The sequence below is a fragment of the Haliaeetus albicilla genome, chromosome 5, assembly GCF_947461875.1.
Source record: "Haliaeetus albicilla chromosome 5, bHalAlb1.1, whole genome shotgun sequence".
Taxonomy (NCBI): domain Eukaryota; kingdom Metazoa; phylum Chordata; class Aves; order Accipitriformes; family Accipitridae; genus Haliaeetus; species Haliaeetus albicilla.
The window spans coordinates 43,157,236-43,174,489 of record NC_091487.1 but is presented as its reverse complement, the minus strand read 5'-3'; the positions used below and the strand labels follow the sequence as shown (position 1 = coordinate 43,174,489).

At 45.2% G+C, this 17,254-nt stretch overlaps 1 protein-coding gene across 1 annotated transcript; it reads right to left on the bottom strand.

The window, feature by feature from the left end:
* Positions 1 to 1,658: 1,658 nt before the first annotated feature.
* On the bottom strand, positions 1,659 to 9,928 carry PPP1R14D (protein phosphatase 1 regulatory inhibitor subunit 14D). The gene is made up of 4 exons (XM_009926711.2): positions 9,182 to 9,928; positions 4,777 to 4,872; positions 4,530 to 4,562; positions 1,659 to 2,463 (listed from the first exon to the last, which is right to left on the bottom strand). The coding sequence occupies exons 1-4, from the start codon at positions 9,362 to 9,364 to the stop codon at positions 2,395 to 2,397; spliced, it is 381 nt and encodes a 126-aa protein (XP_009925013.2). The 5' UTR covers positions 9,365 to 9,928; the 3' UTR covers positions 1,659 to 2,394.
* Positions 9,929 to 17,254: the final 7,326 nt, after the last annotated feature.

Sequence of the window (17,254 nt, the reverse complement as noted above, 5' to 3'; positions counted from 1 at the left end):
AAGTTGCCCTGAATGCCTTGCATTGCTTTTTCTTTTGTACCAGTGAGCTGAGAAATCATCTAGCATTGGCCACGTCTTGCTTTGTTCCCCTTGATCACACTGATCACATCTGAAGCGCTCTCATGTGGTAGTGATGTCCTTATGTATCAGAACAAACTGCATATCATAGGGGCTGCAGCTTAGTCTTTTTCTGCTACTTGCAGACTAAGCACAAAGACAACTTCTGTCAAGCAGACTTTAAAGAACCGGCTTTTTCCTAGCAATGTCTGCCTTAAAGCATAGCCAAAAATTCTTTTTGCATCACTCCATATTGAGGGAATACAGAACAATGCCCAGGGTGGACAAAATCTCTCTCTTGGGCCAGAGGAGAGCCATCTCAGGTCTTTGTGCTGTCACAGCTCAGCAGAATAAAATCAACCCTCCTGGTAGGATACATAGTTAATCTGGACTCCTATGCGCTAGTGTGCTGCAGCTAATTACAGCTCTAGTTCAGGCCTGTCCACATAGATCTTCCACCTGAACTTCTGTTTGAACCTAGTCTGTGTTTTTAACAGTGCTCAGAGCTCTTTGTCAGTGTGCTTTATATCTCCTTTCTCAAGGGCTGTGATATATGTCTTAGCAGGTGTCAATCCATGAGCAATGCCAGATCTACAACCAGCACAGCTCTGGATTTATTTTTTTGTTGTTATTTTGCTTACAAAGTTGAGATTTCAGGAGGGCAGGCATGTCCTATTATCCCCTTATTAATCAAGAAATGGCATGTCCCTAGAGCTACCATAGATATATATGGACCTGATAAAGAAAGACCATTTCTCCAGCCTAGTGGGTGAGGCTTAGAGCCTCTTGGAGCAGCCTTAGGACAAGGTATGAGCTGCATGGCTTGCTAACTTCCAGGAGGCTGTCGCATACAAGAACAGCATGTGAAGGGAAGCCAGCCCTTACATCACAGTTAACTGCAGCTTGGATTTTGTCCTCTCAGAGATGTGCACAGCCCACAGCTTGTTCACTGACACTTCTGCTAGAAAACAGGAGGGAAGCAAAAGGTAATAGTCATCACCCTGGTACTGATAAAGATGAAAAGACTAATGTATTTAAGATATTACTGGTCCAGCCCAAGAGTTCTTGTTTGTCTTTGTTAGCTAACCTGCATGTCCCTTTTGTTCCAAAGTGTTGGCCCCTTCTGTTCCTGTCTGACAAAACATGTACTCAAAAGCTAGCCTTGAACATACTGGTACATAGGCCGCCCTCTGCATGTGACTCAGCAACTCATCTCTTGTGTTTGAGTGGCAGGCATGAGAGCATAGGGGCAGGACATAATGTGAGAGTCTGCTCTGCCTAAGCAATCAGCCTCCATTTGCTGTCTTATTTCCTAGCCACATGTGTCAAGTTACTGACTTGCTTAGAGGCTGGATGTAGTTTCCTCTGTATTTTTCCAGCCACATGTTAGTTGTAGCCAGAAGAGTTTGTGCAGCAAGGCAATGTGTCCTACTTCCCATTTGTGAGACCTACCTGTCTGCAAAAGATGGTCCCTGCAGGGAAATTGGGAGCAGGTATTTTTTCACTTCAGTTTTTCTTTAGTGTCTAAAAAGAGAACAAAAGCAAGCAGTGCACAGCTGGTTTTCCCTGGTTTAATATACAAAATAAGCATTTTTCCAACATCTTTTTAAATGATGAGAAAAATCATTCCCAGACTTTGCTTCTTTAGAAGATGCTTCTAAATCATTAAGTCCTAAATTCCACAAAAAGGGAAAACAATCTCTCTTCCATTAGCCTTAGCAGCTGTTTCACTAACTTCCCTTTAAGTAGACCAGGTGTACTCAAACATTTTCCTTCCATGCTGCTGTATATTTTCTGTCCAACCTTCATGAATAACAGAGGCTTAATAAGACTTACAAAGTACGTGCAATGCTGTAGAGTCAGGTACAGCAGTAACAAGCAGGAGATCACAGCTGGGTCCCAGCCAGACTGAAACAGGGTGCAGCTTAACAGTAACTGATTTTCCATGTTGATGAATGAGTGATAACCAATGCCTTGTTTTCCTTGCAGTGGACGGAAAGAAAGAAGTCTTGATGAGCTCCTGAGAATTGTATTCAGTGCTCCTCAGCCAGCATGGAAATTCCTAGAGGAAACTAAAGGAAGGACATCTTGTCCTGTTCCCCAGGTTAACATGCCCTTTAAGAATCAGGAAGATATACAGTCTAGCTCCCTGCTGTGTGCATAGATCTGGAAGGAGAGGAGACTTCAAACCACTGGTACAAAGTTCACAAACTTAGTGATGTTTCTCAGTAACAGTAAGTCCTAAACATACTCTGAAGTGATGTTGCTGATCCTGGTTTTTGTGGGGAAGATACACGTTTTCTTGTGACCAAAGCTGGGTGCTCCATGTGGACAAGGTCATTTCTTCTGAGGATTGGTGACTCTCCGGAGACCTTTCAATCGACTAAGCAACTCCGTAATGAAGTCCTACAGTGAGAATTGGTTGAAGAAGGATGTCATGTTAATTCCAGTGCTCACCAGCCCAAAGAATACTATAGCACTTGCATTATTGCCACATTCACCTTCATGTTGAGCAGAAACCAGAATTTTGACATGTATTGAGCAAACCTATCTTTTAGCTTAGGTAAGGAGACCTTTCAATGGATGAGAAGGATCTAAAAGCTCCTCTACTTTCCTTCCCCTGTCTGCCTCTGGAGCAGCCATGTTTACATTCTCCTCAGGAGCCAGCCTGCCCCTCTTCATCCCAGATACCTGCTTTTTCCACCTTGAGATGACCTCAGGATGCTGTTGTCCTCTGTTAGGTTCCACTGCTTCCTGTTGCCACCATAACCTCCTGCCTACTTCTACTGCCCTCCCAATCTAGGGCAAAGCAAGTCATCCCTCTTGTTGAACCAGTAAAGCTCCATGTTGTGGATTGCAAACCATCTCGGAGCTGTGCCAATTCTACAAGGAAGTGGCTGGCAGAGAAGAGGTGGAGCAAAACACCCATAGTACTAATGATAACCTGGAGCGGGGGTTAAGGACAAGCAGAGCAGATAGATGAGCAGTTAATGGAGATAAACCCTGACTACTTTGCTGACACCACCAAGGACTATGAACTAAACTGGACCATCTGGTTATTCCAAGCAGAAGGCAATGAGACTAGTGCAAAATTTACCTTCTGCATGACAGGTAACATCACAATAAAGGAGTGTGCAGCCTTTCTTCACCCAGAGAGGTAGCTACATGTCCTTGTAATTAGGCAAGGTCACTGGAAGTATTGCAGCTTGTTACCATCTGTGCTGTGTGGAAGCCCAGCTTCCTCACTTGGGTGGGTGATCAGGGGTTGCCTGTCACAGCATGCTCTGGAAGGAAATGCCTAGGATCATACATACCTTTTCAGTCAGTCCTTTCACAGGAAACCAGTTTGTTTCCTCTGTCTGCTTTCTGCAGATAGGCTGCTGTGATCTTTCAAGGGCACCGGATTCAAGATCACCAGGGTGAAAGTACGTATTCTTGCCAATGGGGCAGCAGTATCTGTCTGTAGTTAGCAAGTACCATGCTGTCCTCAAGATACTTTCATGGCTCATGAATCAGTAGAGCAACTTCTTTTCAGTTATCTCTCTGGGAATGCAGGGTTCTTGCCTAAGATCTGAAATTCAAACACTCTGAGAACTATTTCCCTATTGCCAGCCTTGTCTGCTGAATCCCTGCTAGGCAACCATCTGTAATGATTGTTACAGCAGAGTTTAATTTCAGTGATAGTTGTGCATCCACCTCATTTTCTGTAAGGTCATCACTTTACAGCTACATAGGCTCGACAAGATGTGGAGACTGATGAATGATGTCCAAGCGCAGTGTTCACATGCAACGCATGTGACTGAAGCAGTGATGGTGGACTCCATTTTGCACAGGTATGCAGTGCAGTGAAGGCAATTGCTGTGCGGTGCATGCACTACACTGCAAAGTATTGGACTCCTCTCCTTTGGACATTGTGAGAGCTTGTGGGATTTCTTTAACTCTCTAACTCAAAACCAGTACTTGTAAAGTTCACATAGGGAAAAAAAACCCACACGTGTAAGACTAACTTGCGTGGCCACTGCTCAACAATTATCTGCCCAATCCAATCTAAGGGCCATCCTACAATCTTGTCACTCAAAACACTAGAGTGGTTTAAGCTATGAATGCATTTAGTTAACAGTGTGCAAGATGGTTACATGAGCTGTATCACTGTCTATAGCTTTTCTACACTGAGAACCAAGTGGTAACTCGGCCTGGTCAGCTTAGGATGTCCAAAACACGGAAAGAACTTTCTTCGGTTGTAAAGTGTAATTCCTTATTTGCTCCACTCCTCTGCCTTCAGATCACCCATGTAGATTTACATGTATTTTTCTAACACAGCAGAATAAAGTGGCAAACACCTCCCTTTGGGATTTAAAGAAATCTGTGGTATCACATTAGGCACAGTGATATCTTGGCTACTCAGCCAAGCAGCAACAAAGACACACTCTTACAGCACAGTATAACACAGACATTGACGGTGCTTCACTCACCTCTGTCGGGCTGGCACACTCATGGAGGATTTGCTAAAAAACAAGAAGAATCATTTTAATATTTTATGAGTTGACCTATTCTCCCCCCTCCCTACAAAAAGGGTATATAGTCTTACTACATTTGACAGGCTAAGACAGAGGCAAGTGTCATGCAACACTGTATATACATACTCTGTACCCCCCACACCACTACTTTTCTTTATGAAGGAAGTCCCTAACTTAAAGTCACCAAGTCCCTCTATCTGACCTGTAGTTTTAATTTCTGTTCTTCATTAGGGACCTCCAGGAGATCTTCAAGATCTATTTGTGGTTCAGGAGCTGCTGCCTCTGTTTCCTCTCTTAGCTAAAAAAAACCAAAAAACCACAGTTAATAAACCTTCAAACTTTTAAGACATCTAGAGGCCATCTGTAAAAAACTGAGCAGCTGAGAAGGAACTAGTTACAATAAAACTATGCTGCAAAGTTGAGGTCAAGATATAAATTGTCTCAAAATAAGGAGATTCTTACAAAGAGGGCATGGATTCCAGCCCCTCTGTGGTGTCCGCTGCAGCTGCACATCCTGATGTACACATTCTTCATCTTTCCCCACCTCCACACTTTATACCACTGCTCAGGGATCATTGTCCACCATGGGGAGATCCTTTCAAGAATATCCAACTGCAGTTGCCAACTGCAATGCAATGTAAGCCAGCCAGGGACAACCCTCATCTATGAAGAGTGTGCACAAGCATTCATCAAACAGAAATCCAGCAGGCTTAATCTTAGAGAGGCACAACTAATTCAAGGAGATTTTAGGCTTTTAGGCTAAATATATTCACATAATTGGTATTTATACTAAGGCTTTTTACAGTAATGGAGAGAAAAACGATTACGCTTTTGAAAGGCCTAACAAAATTTTGCCAGCTTTCTCTAACAGACATGAGAGGGATATAATAGTCTCCTTTAATGTAAGGGAGACCCCAAGCTTTGGTGATTGGAGTAATAATCTTGTAATGCATGGGGGCATTAGCTGGAAACATTTGTAAACTTGATCACAGACACATTTTAGCTTCACCTGTCTCTACAAGACTGTAAGGAAAGCAGGCTGTTGTTTCCAAGGTATTTGCAAAATGAATCTTTGACAACACAACACTAGTGATACTTTAACATAGTAATCAGCAGAATCAGGATAGTGAGTAAACAGTGCAGTACCTGATTGCTGGGTAGCATTTATGGATGTATATGTAAACCATTAAACAATAAAGGCAATTCTTACAGGAAAAAAAGAAACTTGTTCTGAGCAGTCTCTGATACCAAGCCAGAGAAGAAGTAGAAAACCTTTGTTAGCTTTGTTACACAGCTGACTTGACAATAAGTAATAAAACAGAGTTAAATACATTGTACTGACCCACACAGCATTTCTTCTTAAAAGGAATAGATTTCATATGACTGTTTAGACAACAGGTGTTGATCCAGCCTGACTTTGTCTCTGGCTAAGAAGCTAAATAGGCCAGGAGGGTGAGACAGGGTAGGAACTCCCTGTGGCTTTCTGGTCCTAGTACAGACGGTGTTCTGGCTTCCACGTGCAGGGAATCATCTTGAAAACCAGAATTGTTTTGTTGCAGAAAGCCTCATGACAGTAAATAGCATAGCTTTCAGATTACCTGTACCAGGAGGCAATGTTTGAATTAACCTTGCTGGCATTTGAATCTGCAACGCTGTTTTTTGTCTCTCTGTCACACGGGTTTCTGGAAGACCCTGAGGAACATTGCACTGCCAAGGGCAGGTGGAGCAAAGGAAGAAGCTGGCAAAGAGACAACGTAATGGAAGTCGATGGATCCAAGGAAGCCCAGACTAGCAGGGCTAAATAGTCTTGCCACAATGCACAAAGGAGAGCAGGAGGACCTGCTAGACACCTGCTAATGTGTCCAGTAATGCTGAAGTAATTTACTGTGGCACATGTATTTATTTGAAAAGATCCTATGTAACCCCCTGTTGTACCCTACTAACAGTCTCTGACCTGGCATAGCATCACGTTACACAGTTCCTGGTAGCAAATCTCTTAGGTTGGCCCAAATACACTAGGAAGTTGGGAAACCTGTTGTGCTGGAGAGGTGCTAGCAAAGGCAATCCACTGGCAATCTGTTCCTGTAAGGGCATGGCTGGATTTCTCACTTGTGCCTGCTGGGATTTTGTAGTAGGGAAAAAAATAGTCCCTTTGGGCAGCTACTCTGGTGACAGTAAACAGCTCCTAATTCTCAGAAAACCAGAAGTGGTAACATAACCTGACTTGTTTTTCTGACATCTTTACAAGTGTACATCTGTAGACTTGGGCAAGTAAGAGTAGGACACAGGGAACCTCATCTCAGGTCATGTTACTGGTGGTACCAAGTGCTTCTCATCTATTTAAAAAAAACCCAAACCAAACCTTCTCTTTAAAACTGCAGTAATTCCCCAAAGGGCAAGATGTTCTGTTACTCAAAGCAGCAGCCATTCTCCTTGCTTATCTCTAGCAAATCTCAACGCTCAGGCTAAGGGCTTTCTGAACTGAGCTACGAACCCCAGGGACAGTCCCTTAAATGCCGGTGCAGGCATGGTTGGCAAGCAACACAGTTGGCAAGCGACACAGTCGGCAAGCGACACAGTCGCTGCCTCTGTTCTTTTGAACAGCCTTCAGTCACCAGGACCACCACTCTAGCACTTCACAGACATGCTGGATTTGCCTGACTATGTCTAGAGATAACATCTGCTCCTACATACACTATATGTTTCATATATATATATATATATATGTTTCATATATGTTCAGATACAGCTGAGAATTTATTACTATCATTTTATGAACTATAGAAAACAGCTGGAAATTCACAATTAAGTCTTGAAAAGATTATGATCTTTTATCCTTTGTCATTTTTACTAAACAAGCTATAAAATTGTTTGGGAAGTCTAAGAATGTTAATTAACAGAACAGGAGCAGTAATATACTCATGTTCAGAGGACCCATGCATTTGCGACAGAAGATAAGACCTTTTTCTCCGTGTTTGTTTTCTGCTGCATGTTCTTTGTGTATGGCATAAGTTAAAACAGAAATTAACTGGTTTTCCCTCCCAACATGCCATGAGAACCTGGTACGTTCCCACAAATACCAAATAGGAAACAGTCACACAGAAAATGATGATAATAATGATGATGATGATAATAATAATAAACAACAGCAACAACAGTAATAAAGATAGCCTCAGAGGCAGTTCCTGAAGTTCGGCTCTTCAGCCACGGAGCTGATACCGTTCTATGGCTCTTAGGCCCAGAAAATCAGCCTGGGCAGGCAAAGCTTCTCTGTACCATCATGGCATATAGCACAAAAACCGCCTTTCCTGGGCTGTTCTAAAATGTCCACTTCCACTGTTGATTGCAATTTGAAATTGCTGGTGCTCAGAGTGGAAGGAAGATTTTAAGCAATCATCAGCTCTTTTTTCCTTGTATCTCAAAAATGTGCTTAACGCTGTGCTGGCGTGCAAATATGAAAACAGGGCAGAAAGGCTTGACAGTTCATTTAGTCTGTCCCTATCCCAGATATGAATAAGCTGTTTTACACAATTTGTTAAACCCATCTATGTCTTCTGTTGAAGATGTACTGGGTTGTGAGTCAAGAAAGCTATGTTCTTTTACTGCATCAGCCATTGCTCTACAGATAAAAGCAAACCCCTTAGTCAAGATATTTAAATGGGTTTAGGACCATGATGTACAATGTGGGAAATCCTTTCACCTTTTCTTGTACCACACTCCAAAGAAATTATGTCAAACATGGAAAGGCACTATCCCGTCTGAAAGCTCTCTGTGTAAGTGCCATCCATCTAAGCACAAAATATAAATAGAAGTGATACTACCAGGTTAAAATTTCAGTGTACCCAGCCAGTGCTGGAACTTGTCACACCGCCCTGAAGAAAAAATGTCATGTACCCTGCAACAGCTCAAGTAAAGACTGGTACCATTGGGGTGCTGGACCTAGGCACCCCTGCATCTTTCTTAGTGGAACAGCTCTCAGATAGGCAGGAAGAATTTAGGAGGGACTGTTCCTGGTGCAAAGGGAATCTCAGGCAAGAAAGACAGCTCTGGGGATTTGTGACGATGAAGCCATAAGATCTCTATATTTGAGCATGGTTTTTTTTTCTTTCTACCCCTTCTACCAGTACTGTGTGCAGACTCTGCAGCTACAGACACAGCATTATCTGGGGCATCTCACTCAAACAGCAGCTGTAGCTACACTGTTGTGACCGAAAGGAACAACGGTACACTGATAACTCTAACACAGCTAGCGTAGATACTGCTGGCAGCAGAGCCACTCACCACATGGAGCTCAGCAGCAAGAAGCATCCTGGGTGTGTATATCTCTCTAGGTTCTGCTACTCGTGCTGAGCAATAGCTACACCCCCCAGCAGGCGCAAAACTGGGCAGTTTAAAGCTGGTTGGATTGTATCGGTGCAAGCTTCTCTGGCTGCAGACACACCAGTCAGAGAGAGCGCGGTAGCAAGTGGCAGTAAGATACGCGAGGAAGACTGAAGATGAGAAGCTATTTCCAGTAAGACAGAGCAAGCAACCTTCTGTCCCAGCACACAGGGCCTCCAGTCCCATTCACCTGATGAGCGAGGGGCTGGTTTGCCCCAGCTACTCACCCGGCATTGGTACAGCTCCTGCAGCTGGCTGTTGATCCATTCCTCCAGGTCTAGCCAGCGCTGTAGGTCCTTGCGGTTGTACTTGATGGTTAACTTGCCCAGTTTCCTGTGTGGTGATTCCTCCCCAGGTTTCTCTGGCGTCTGGAAAGTCACCCGGGGCAGTGCACTGGAGTTGCTGGCCATGCTCACTGCTTCCTCCTCCTCCTCCTCCTCCTCTGACAGCAAGAACTCACCTTCCCCTGGGCTCCCTCGCTCCTTTGCTCCGTCTCCTTTAACCAACGCCTCTCTGCAGCAACCAGTGGCTCACAGCACAGGCTACTCACAGATGCCAAAGGCGGGCAGCATTGGTGGTCCCAGGGAGAGAGGTGGGGGAGAGCAGATGGCGGGGGCCGCAGCCAGGCTCTGCGGGCAGAGTTACAGCCGCCGATTCTTGGGTTTCACCATCGGCCTCGCTGACAGGAGCGGGGAGGCAGGCCGGCAGAGGACTTGTTGTAATAACATCTGTTGTTAAAAGAAGCCAAGGGAACCAGGGAATTGATGAACCAAGTTTGTTAATATTTAACTCAAGTCAGCTCCAAGAGGTGGGGAAGAAGGAGGTTTTAAATGACTGTTTTCCTACAGGCATGACTTACGTGCATGTGCAATTCCAGAGGGCTGATCCATACATAATGCATCGAATCCTGCTGTGTTCAAGCTCCATGAGCCTTTGTAAACTACTTTGCCTGCAGCTACAGGGTGTAGCTCCCATTGAAATGGTGTATTTGGCATTTTCCAGCTAAAGCACTGAACCCAGCACAGATAAGGAGAAATGGTCTGGAGTCATGTGTCTACATCCCCTATTTTGCAAGAGTGGGAATACTAGGTCAGTGACACCACAAGCCAAACTTGGGCTCAGCAGTCCCCTTTTACATTGTTCTACAATCTGTAAATTTATTCCAGCTTTCTCAAAAATTTCTGTAGAAATCCCAGTGGCCTGAATTTGAGATCATTTGAGCAAGGTGCTTCTGAGATAACAAAATATCTGTGCTTTTATTAAAAAGAAGTATTGGACATGATGACCCTGCAGGGAAAGGCCTGTCTAGGGATATAGCACTATCTCCTTCCCACAGAAAAGTATTCATGGTAAACAGGTTCACCTGCTGAAGCATCATAAACTGCTATTGTACTATATGTTATCATTGCTTGGTTTACAATCTCTTTCTTACTGGAAGACAGGTTAAAGGTCTGCAGCGTTATTGCCCTATGCCATTTTAGAAGGATACACGTGAGCAGCACTGTTCACAGGAACAGAAATAGGGCCAGCTGCGTTTAAGGGGTGCCAGGGCACATTCGCTCTAGATGCTGCCTCACACCTCTTCATTCATCTGTTCCCAGAGCCCTCCGGTGACCTGCCCAGGGACCTGCCCTATCGAACGGACAAACCAGCTGAGACCCTCCGTCATGAAGTAGATCCAACAACCCCAGTCTCGTGATTTACATGGAAAAAACATGTAATTCTCTGCTGCTCCTGGCAGCCAAGGTACTTCCAGTTTGGAGACCACGAGCTAGAGGAACCAAAGGAAAAGCAACCAACCTTTCTCCCTCGATAGCTGCTGCTGGGCAGCATGGGGCAGTCTGCAGGGGGACTGGTCTCCTCTGGAAGTCATACCCAGTCCCACTGCCAAAGCCACATTCGTGTGCCCAGAGGGATGATGGTACAGCCAGATAGCGACATCTTGTACACAGGGTGATAGAAAAATGGGCAAGGCCATTCCAGCCCTTCTTTTCATCCTGAATTTGAGGAAAAAAATAGAAGCCTTTTCTGATGGAAAACTCCACAAAATGCTGATCCTGAAACTTGCTTCCACATCAGTGAGGGATAAAGTATTAAAGTATACCTGAAACTGATATAATCTCCTCTACTTTTCAGACAGCCTAAAATTTCTATTCAGGAGACAGCTGTCAGCTATTTAATTTAAGCAGCTTTACCCATTTTTCCTCAGTGTTTGGCTGTATCCTCCCTCTAATCTCACTCCTAAAACTCTTATTTAGACCAAAATTTCCCAGAAAAATCCATGTTGTGAGAGGCTCAGAGCATATTCAGTGAGTGCAGATTCTTCAGAGATTCTTAACTGTTAGAAACCTTGCAAAATCCATTGAACGTCCTATAATGTGTTTAAAACTATTGACTTTTCAAAGGTTAATTAATATGCTGGCCAAACACAGGCAGATATTCAAAAGGTAACTCTGAACCGCAGTGCGCACACTGCCAGGTGTCAAGTTCCTGTCTCCAAACAGAAGTGCTCTATTTTGGTGTTGGAGGACCAACATTTTTTAACAGTGGAAAATAACCTCTATTTTCTTTGGTCCCAAGGAACTCCAGCCAGGCTGGCATTAAGACCAGAGAAAGAGGACCAGACTTACAAGAGAAGTTACCTGGCATCCCCGAGTCAGTCCAAAAGTTTGACAGCAGCTGAAGGGCTGGCAGGGAAGTTGCCCGCTTCTTCCATCCCCTGTGCTGACTCTGGTGCTCTTCGTTGAGCAGTTCAGTTCAACTCTACATGGAAAGATGGGGTTTGCCCTGTTAATCTTCTGCCAGCATAACTGAATTTCTGAAGCACAGGATCCTGAGGTCACAGGATAAGTGTGAGGAAGAGGGAAAGGGGAATATAACCTGCCATAACGGCTCTTCAAACACCTTGAGCCACTGCTGACTTGTAATCTCGCTTGAGTGTCAGCAACGCGCTGAGACACCACATCTGAAAACGTCCACAGGCAGACTCGCCCCACCATCCGTACTCTAGTGACAAAGTACCAAGCAGACCCTGGTGGCCTCGTGCTGCTCTGTCAGTGTCACCCTACGACGGAATAAGACATTCAGAGGGGGTTGTCAGAGGCCCTCTCAGGAAAGCTGCAAGCCAAAATGAGCCAGGTTACAGGATGTTTGTCATACTGCTTTGGCTTATATGAGCTTAATCATGAATTCTTGGTTTACAGATAAAGTAGGCCTCCAGTAATAAACTATTTTAATCTATCATTAAAGCAAGAGGAAGAAGCAAAAAGCGTGCAGGATCACTCTGTGAGGGTGTGGTAGCAGTCCCTGCAGGCACAGGACTGGGTGCCTCATACAGGGCAAGTGATATTGTCCCCTTTGAAGAAGGCAGCACCTCCTGGGGGTGCACAGGCCACCTGCCAGTGCTGGTGAGTGCCAGCTGCCACCAAACAAGCAGCAGCTGCGTGACTCTTCTCACAGCACTGCACCCCGTCCTTGCCTCGTGTGACAGCGGATTCAGGTGGCCAAAGCAACAGAAGGACATCCACCAATTTGTTTGGACATGCACAGCGGGGGGATCTCAGAGATCTCGGGCACGGCTGGGAGATGAGGTCTTATTTTCAACCTAGTTATCTTGCCTTATAGTCTCGTGCATACAACCTGGACCAAAATTCCAGAGGTGAACGCGTACTTGGGCAACTAAGTCATGTAATCAGACAACCTGTTTTTTCACAAGAGCTGCACACATGTAAGCTCCAATGGACCTCCTGCTGCAGTTGCTGGTGATCATGTCCTCTGCAAATCTGCTTATTGTTTATGTAGGCGAATAAAGGGGGTTTAAATGTGGCCAACACATTTGAGCGTTAGACTGAAACGCTGCGCCTCAGTTTCCATGTGTGTGACCTGGGGTTGCTGCTCCTCCAGGCCTGCCCTAAGAGTAAGGTTCTCCCTCTGAAAGGAGGGGTGGATTCAGTACTGTGGAGTTGGGCTTTTGTGACTGTCTTTGGCCCCAAAGAGGGCCACCAAACCGAGCTGAGCATCTGCATCGCAGTGCTAAGCAGCTGTGACTGATCCAGGCAGCAGAGCAACCGAGAGCATGAGGCAGATCTGGTTACGCTCCTCTGTTCTTGAAGCTAATAATCTCCATCCCACACCTGTGACTTAAGCTGGTGCTTCTCTTTCTCTCCGAGCTGACGACTGTGGTGCGTTCTCAATAATTCAGCAGGGCCCCAGCTCATCTTTCCAGAGAACCAGGTCGGCGCCTTTCCCTTGAGTCCCAGCCTAGAGAGGAACATTTCCCTTCCAGACAGCCAAAAGCCACTCTCCGCCTGTTTTAGAATATAATTACTTTCCCTGTGGTTGCAAACATGATAGTTAACACAAATTAAACCAGAGAAGATGGCAGAGGTGAGTGTATCAATACTATGTTGACACCACAAGGTAAAGAGGTTCTGCACCCTCCTGTGAGCAGGAACAGGCACAGGAAAAAGTTGTGCAGATCAGAAAATGTAGCCAGGGCTGGAAATTTAAAAAAATCCAGAGCCCGGAGTAAGCAACCCAAGTATACCCAGCATCTTGATGTCCATCATCCACTTCTCTCATCCTCCAATGTCTCCACAGGAGCATGGAAGCCAAAAAGGCTGCCCCAGAGCTCTAGCAGGAATAGGGAGAGCGCATAATTTCTTGCCTTCTTCCGTTGGGCGATCGGTAATCAGTCTCACTCCTCTCCCACGATAGTCTCACCTTTCATAAGGCAATGCAAGGGCAGTGAGAAGGAAGAATGCCGAGAGACAGAGGAAACCTTTCCCAACTTAGTGTTTGACTGATCAACCCAAAATTGCACTATTTGGCACTGCGCCAGAGAATAGACAGGTCTCAGCAATACAGAGGTCAGGCGAGCTGGCCTGCCTGCCCTCCCTCCTGCCTCTCTTACTGGCAGTTAAGTAAAGCGTAAAGGCTAATAATGGCTCAGCAGCAGCTGAGAAAGGTAAATGAGAAACAGTTGTACTTACTGCTTTGGCATGCCAGAGGAGTAGCAAACCCTGGACTCTCTCCTTATCTAGGCAATTCATTCTGCTTATCTCTGTCCATCCTCAGACAGCCTGTAGGTAGTGGGATGAGTAAGCATCTCCACTGAGGAGGAAGCCCCCCCTCCCCTTGAATACTTAGGTGAAGCTGACAACGTGAATTAGATTCCAAAGGGATTATTTGGGAATCTTTGAAAACCTGTCCATGTTGTTTTGTTGCCCTCCCTCTTGTATTGCTTTGCTGTTTCCCTACAGAAAGAGGCCTGTGGCACTGAAAGCATTATCAGTGTTTTCACCTGGCACAGAGGTTTCAGCAATTCTTTGAATGGTAGAGTTGGAGACAGGAGAAGCACTGGCTGAATAGATGAAGGGGACCTCCCTTGTTTTCCAGCCTGCTTTCAACATTTCAGGCTTGCAGAGGCCACCTGTATAGTTCTTGCACCAAGAAGTTTATTGTGACCTGATCCCCTTGAAAGGCTGCAATTACACTTGCAGGACTGTACTGCTCACACCTGCAGGGAAGTCGCCATCTACAAACAGAGGGGAGAGCAGCCTTTCACGGGAGGCACTGGCAGCTGGCCTGAAGGTGTTGGAAGTCAGAAGGTTCCCAGGGATGCTGTAGTCACTGTAGGAAGTGATGAAGAAGGAGGGGCCGTGGGGAAGCCCACAGCCGATCCTGTTCCACTCACAGGTGCTGTAAAGAACAGCTCGGGTTGCCTATGGGGACTTCAAATGTTAAGTTTATTCTAGTTCCTGCAAATTGCAGGTTCTTTGCTTCACATTTCCATACCTATCTCCCTGTAAAAGCCTAGCGTAGACAAGACAAAAATGCAGATACTTTCTCGATGTAACTAGTCTCAACACTATTTTCCCTTTTTCCTTTCCCAGTGCTCCTGCCCTTAAGGGTTTACCTTGACCAACAACATTCAAATAAAAGCCAGCGCCACGCAGGACTGTAGACAACAACTTCCCCAAAGAAACAATATACCCTTGTTGTAACTCCCTTCCCCAAAGCTACCCTCGATGCAATGGGAACGGCTCTCGGGAGGACTCAGCAGCCTGTCATCCTTTCCCTTGCTTAGTTCCACAGAACCAGTGGTTAGTCATGGCCCGACGAGGTCCCTCCCCGTCTCCTTCCTTTGCCACATCTTTGTGCCGTCACTTGCATCCGGGTCTCACCCCTAAACCACACCGGGAGGTTTAACCTGAGGCAAGTACAACAAAACAAACAAGCAAGCAAACCTGTCTCCCAAGCGTTAATTATACGTGGAGCGGTTCCCAGGTAAAGCACAGCAGAATGGATTCATCTGCAGCAGCCGGTGGGACAAGCTGCTGTCAGGAAGGTCATTGCAGACGGTGATGCCATGGAGCTGGGCTGCACAGCAGGACAAAGGGGACCTGGACCAAGTCTTCCTTATTTTTCTGCCTGTTGGGGTCACTTCCTTCTGGAAGGTGGGCATCCACCTGCCGATGGGTGCTGGGGTCTCCATAGCAATCACAAGGTGGCAGGTGATGCAGGGTCCTGCACCGAGCTTGTTACAAGCTATGCACACCTAAGAGCTCTTATAATCTTAGTCAAATATTAAACTATGGTGCGGTTTACCCCCCCGAGTCGTCTCCTGAATAGTTATTGCCAGACTGAGAGCAGACACTTCACAAAGACAAACCAAAGTTAACGATGACTCACTTTTGTAGGACCCCTTAAAAACACTCCCAGGTCATAAAATCACACACCCTACTTTCCCTTCATGCTAATATGAATAACACACAGCTCAGCTGAAGTCGTGGGAAATTACTCGTTTGGCAGAAGATGAGGGCTGCGATGGGATTTCTATGTTAGGAGGGCAAAGAGTAAGTTACTGAGTTGGAAGGAAAGCTGCTGCAACAGACAGAGGTTCCTAGCAGAAGTCCTTGAATCTAAACACTAATCTCAATTAAAATTTTAATTACTGAACCTCTCCAGAAGAAACTGGGCATATTTAGATACTGTGCTACTGGCACACAGGTGGGATGCATCCCTCCTACAGTGGAGGACCAGAAAGGTAATCTTTAAAGGTCAAATAAGCAAGCAAGACCCATTTGCTAGGCAGAAAAAAAATGGGTCAAATTTAAGAATATAGAGAATATAAGAAGTAAGACCATATATTTAGGAAATTGTCACAAAAAATTTAGCTGGGGGCTGGTCAACTGAAAATGGCAGAGAGAACAAGACCAAGATCCATAAAACATGTACTGTTCATAAGATGGCCCTGGAGTGAGCCTATGAATGATACTAATATGATCCCAAGATGTATTCAGCAACTTATTTCCAGCAGGAAGAGAGAAGATTAAATACTTGGTAATGGTGATCCATTCTTTAGACTGGAATTCTGTAACACATATTTAATAATAAAAATATTTAATAATAAAAAACCTGAAACTGGAAAATGTGCAGAAAAAAAGGCCATTAGGATAACAGAGGGGAAATTGAGACTCTACCATAAAAGAAGTGATTGAAAGCTCATGGCTTGTTTGTACTAGTGAACTGAAGACTGAGTTAGGATATGATTTCACTAAAATAAATACAGCTGAAGAAACAAAAGGAGAGACGATTCTGAAATGAAAGGACAATACTGCGCAAGAAAACTGAATATAAAGTAACTGTAAATAGAGTTTAGAGTGAGCAGCACAAAACCTTGCAGCAGGACATTAGCACAGCCTTCTGCTGAGATCAAAAGCTATTAAAACCCCCTACTCTAAAAGCTAGGTTTGATCAGCTTATGAAGGGGCTTATCCCTTCATAAACATTTAAGAAAAAAAAAAAAGGGGGGGGGGGGGGGGGCGGCTAGAGGTGCCAGTCAAGGAGTCCTCCTGGCTCTGCGTTTGTAGGAGTTATGTCACTCTGGCATAAGCAGAAGAGATGTCATGTCCTTCAGGTTTGCAGGAAACCCGCGACAGAGATTTTGTAACACAACACTACTGCTGAGGTGGATTGGGTTACTGCCGGTTAGACAAAAATACCAAACCAGACTATTTAGGGGCAGTTCTACCAGTGCAGATATCCCAGTACAGTCGCTGGTTTGCAAAGGGTATGGGGCGACCTGCTCCCTGAGCAGCACGCTCCTGTGTCGGGGAACTGCACTGAGTCTCACCCGGATCCAGACTGAAGGCTTTAAATACTTGTCCAGGAAAAAAATCTCCTCCTGGCTGAATGCAAGAGCGAGCCCCCAGCAGAGTGCCTCAGGCAGGGCAGAGTAAAAGAAGGAGACAACCTTGTTGTGGTTTTTATTTTTCCTGCGTGTGTTTAGAAGATGT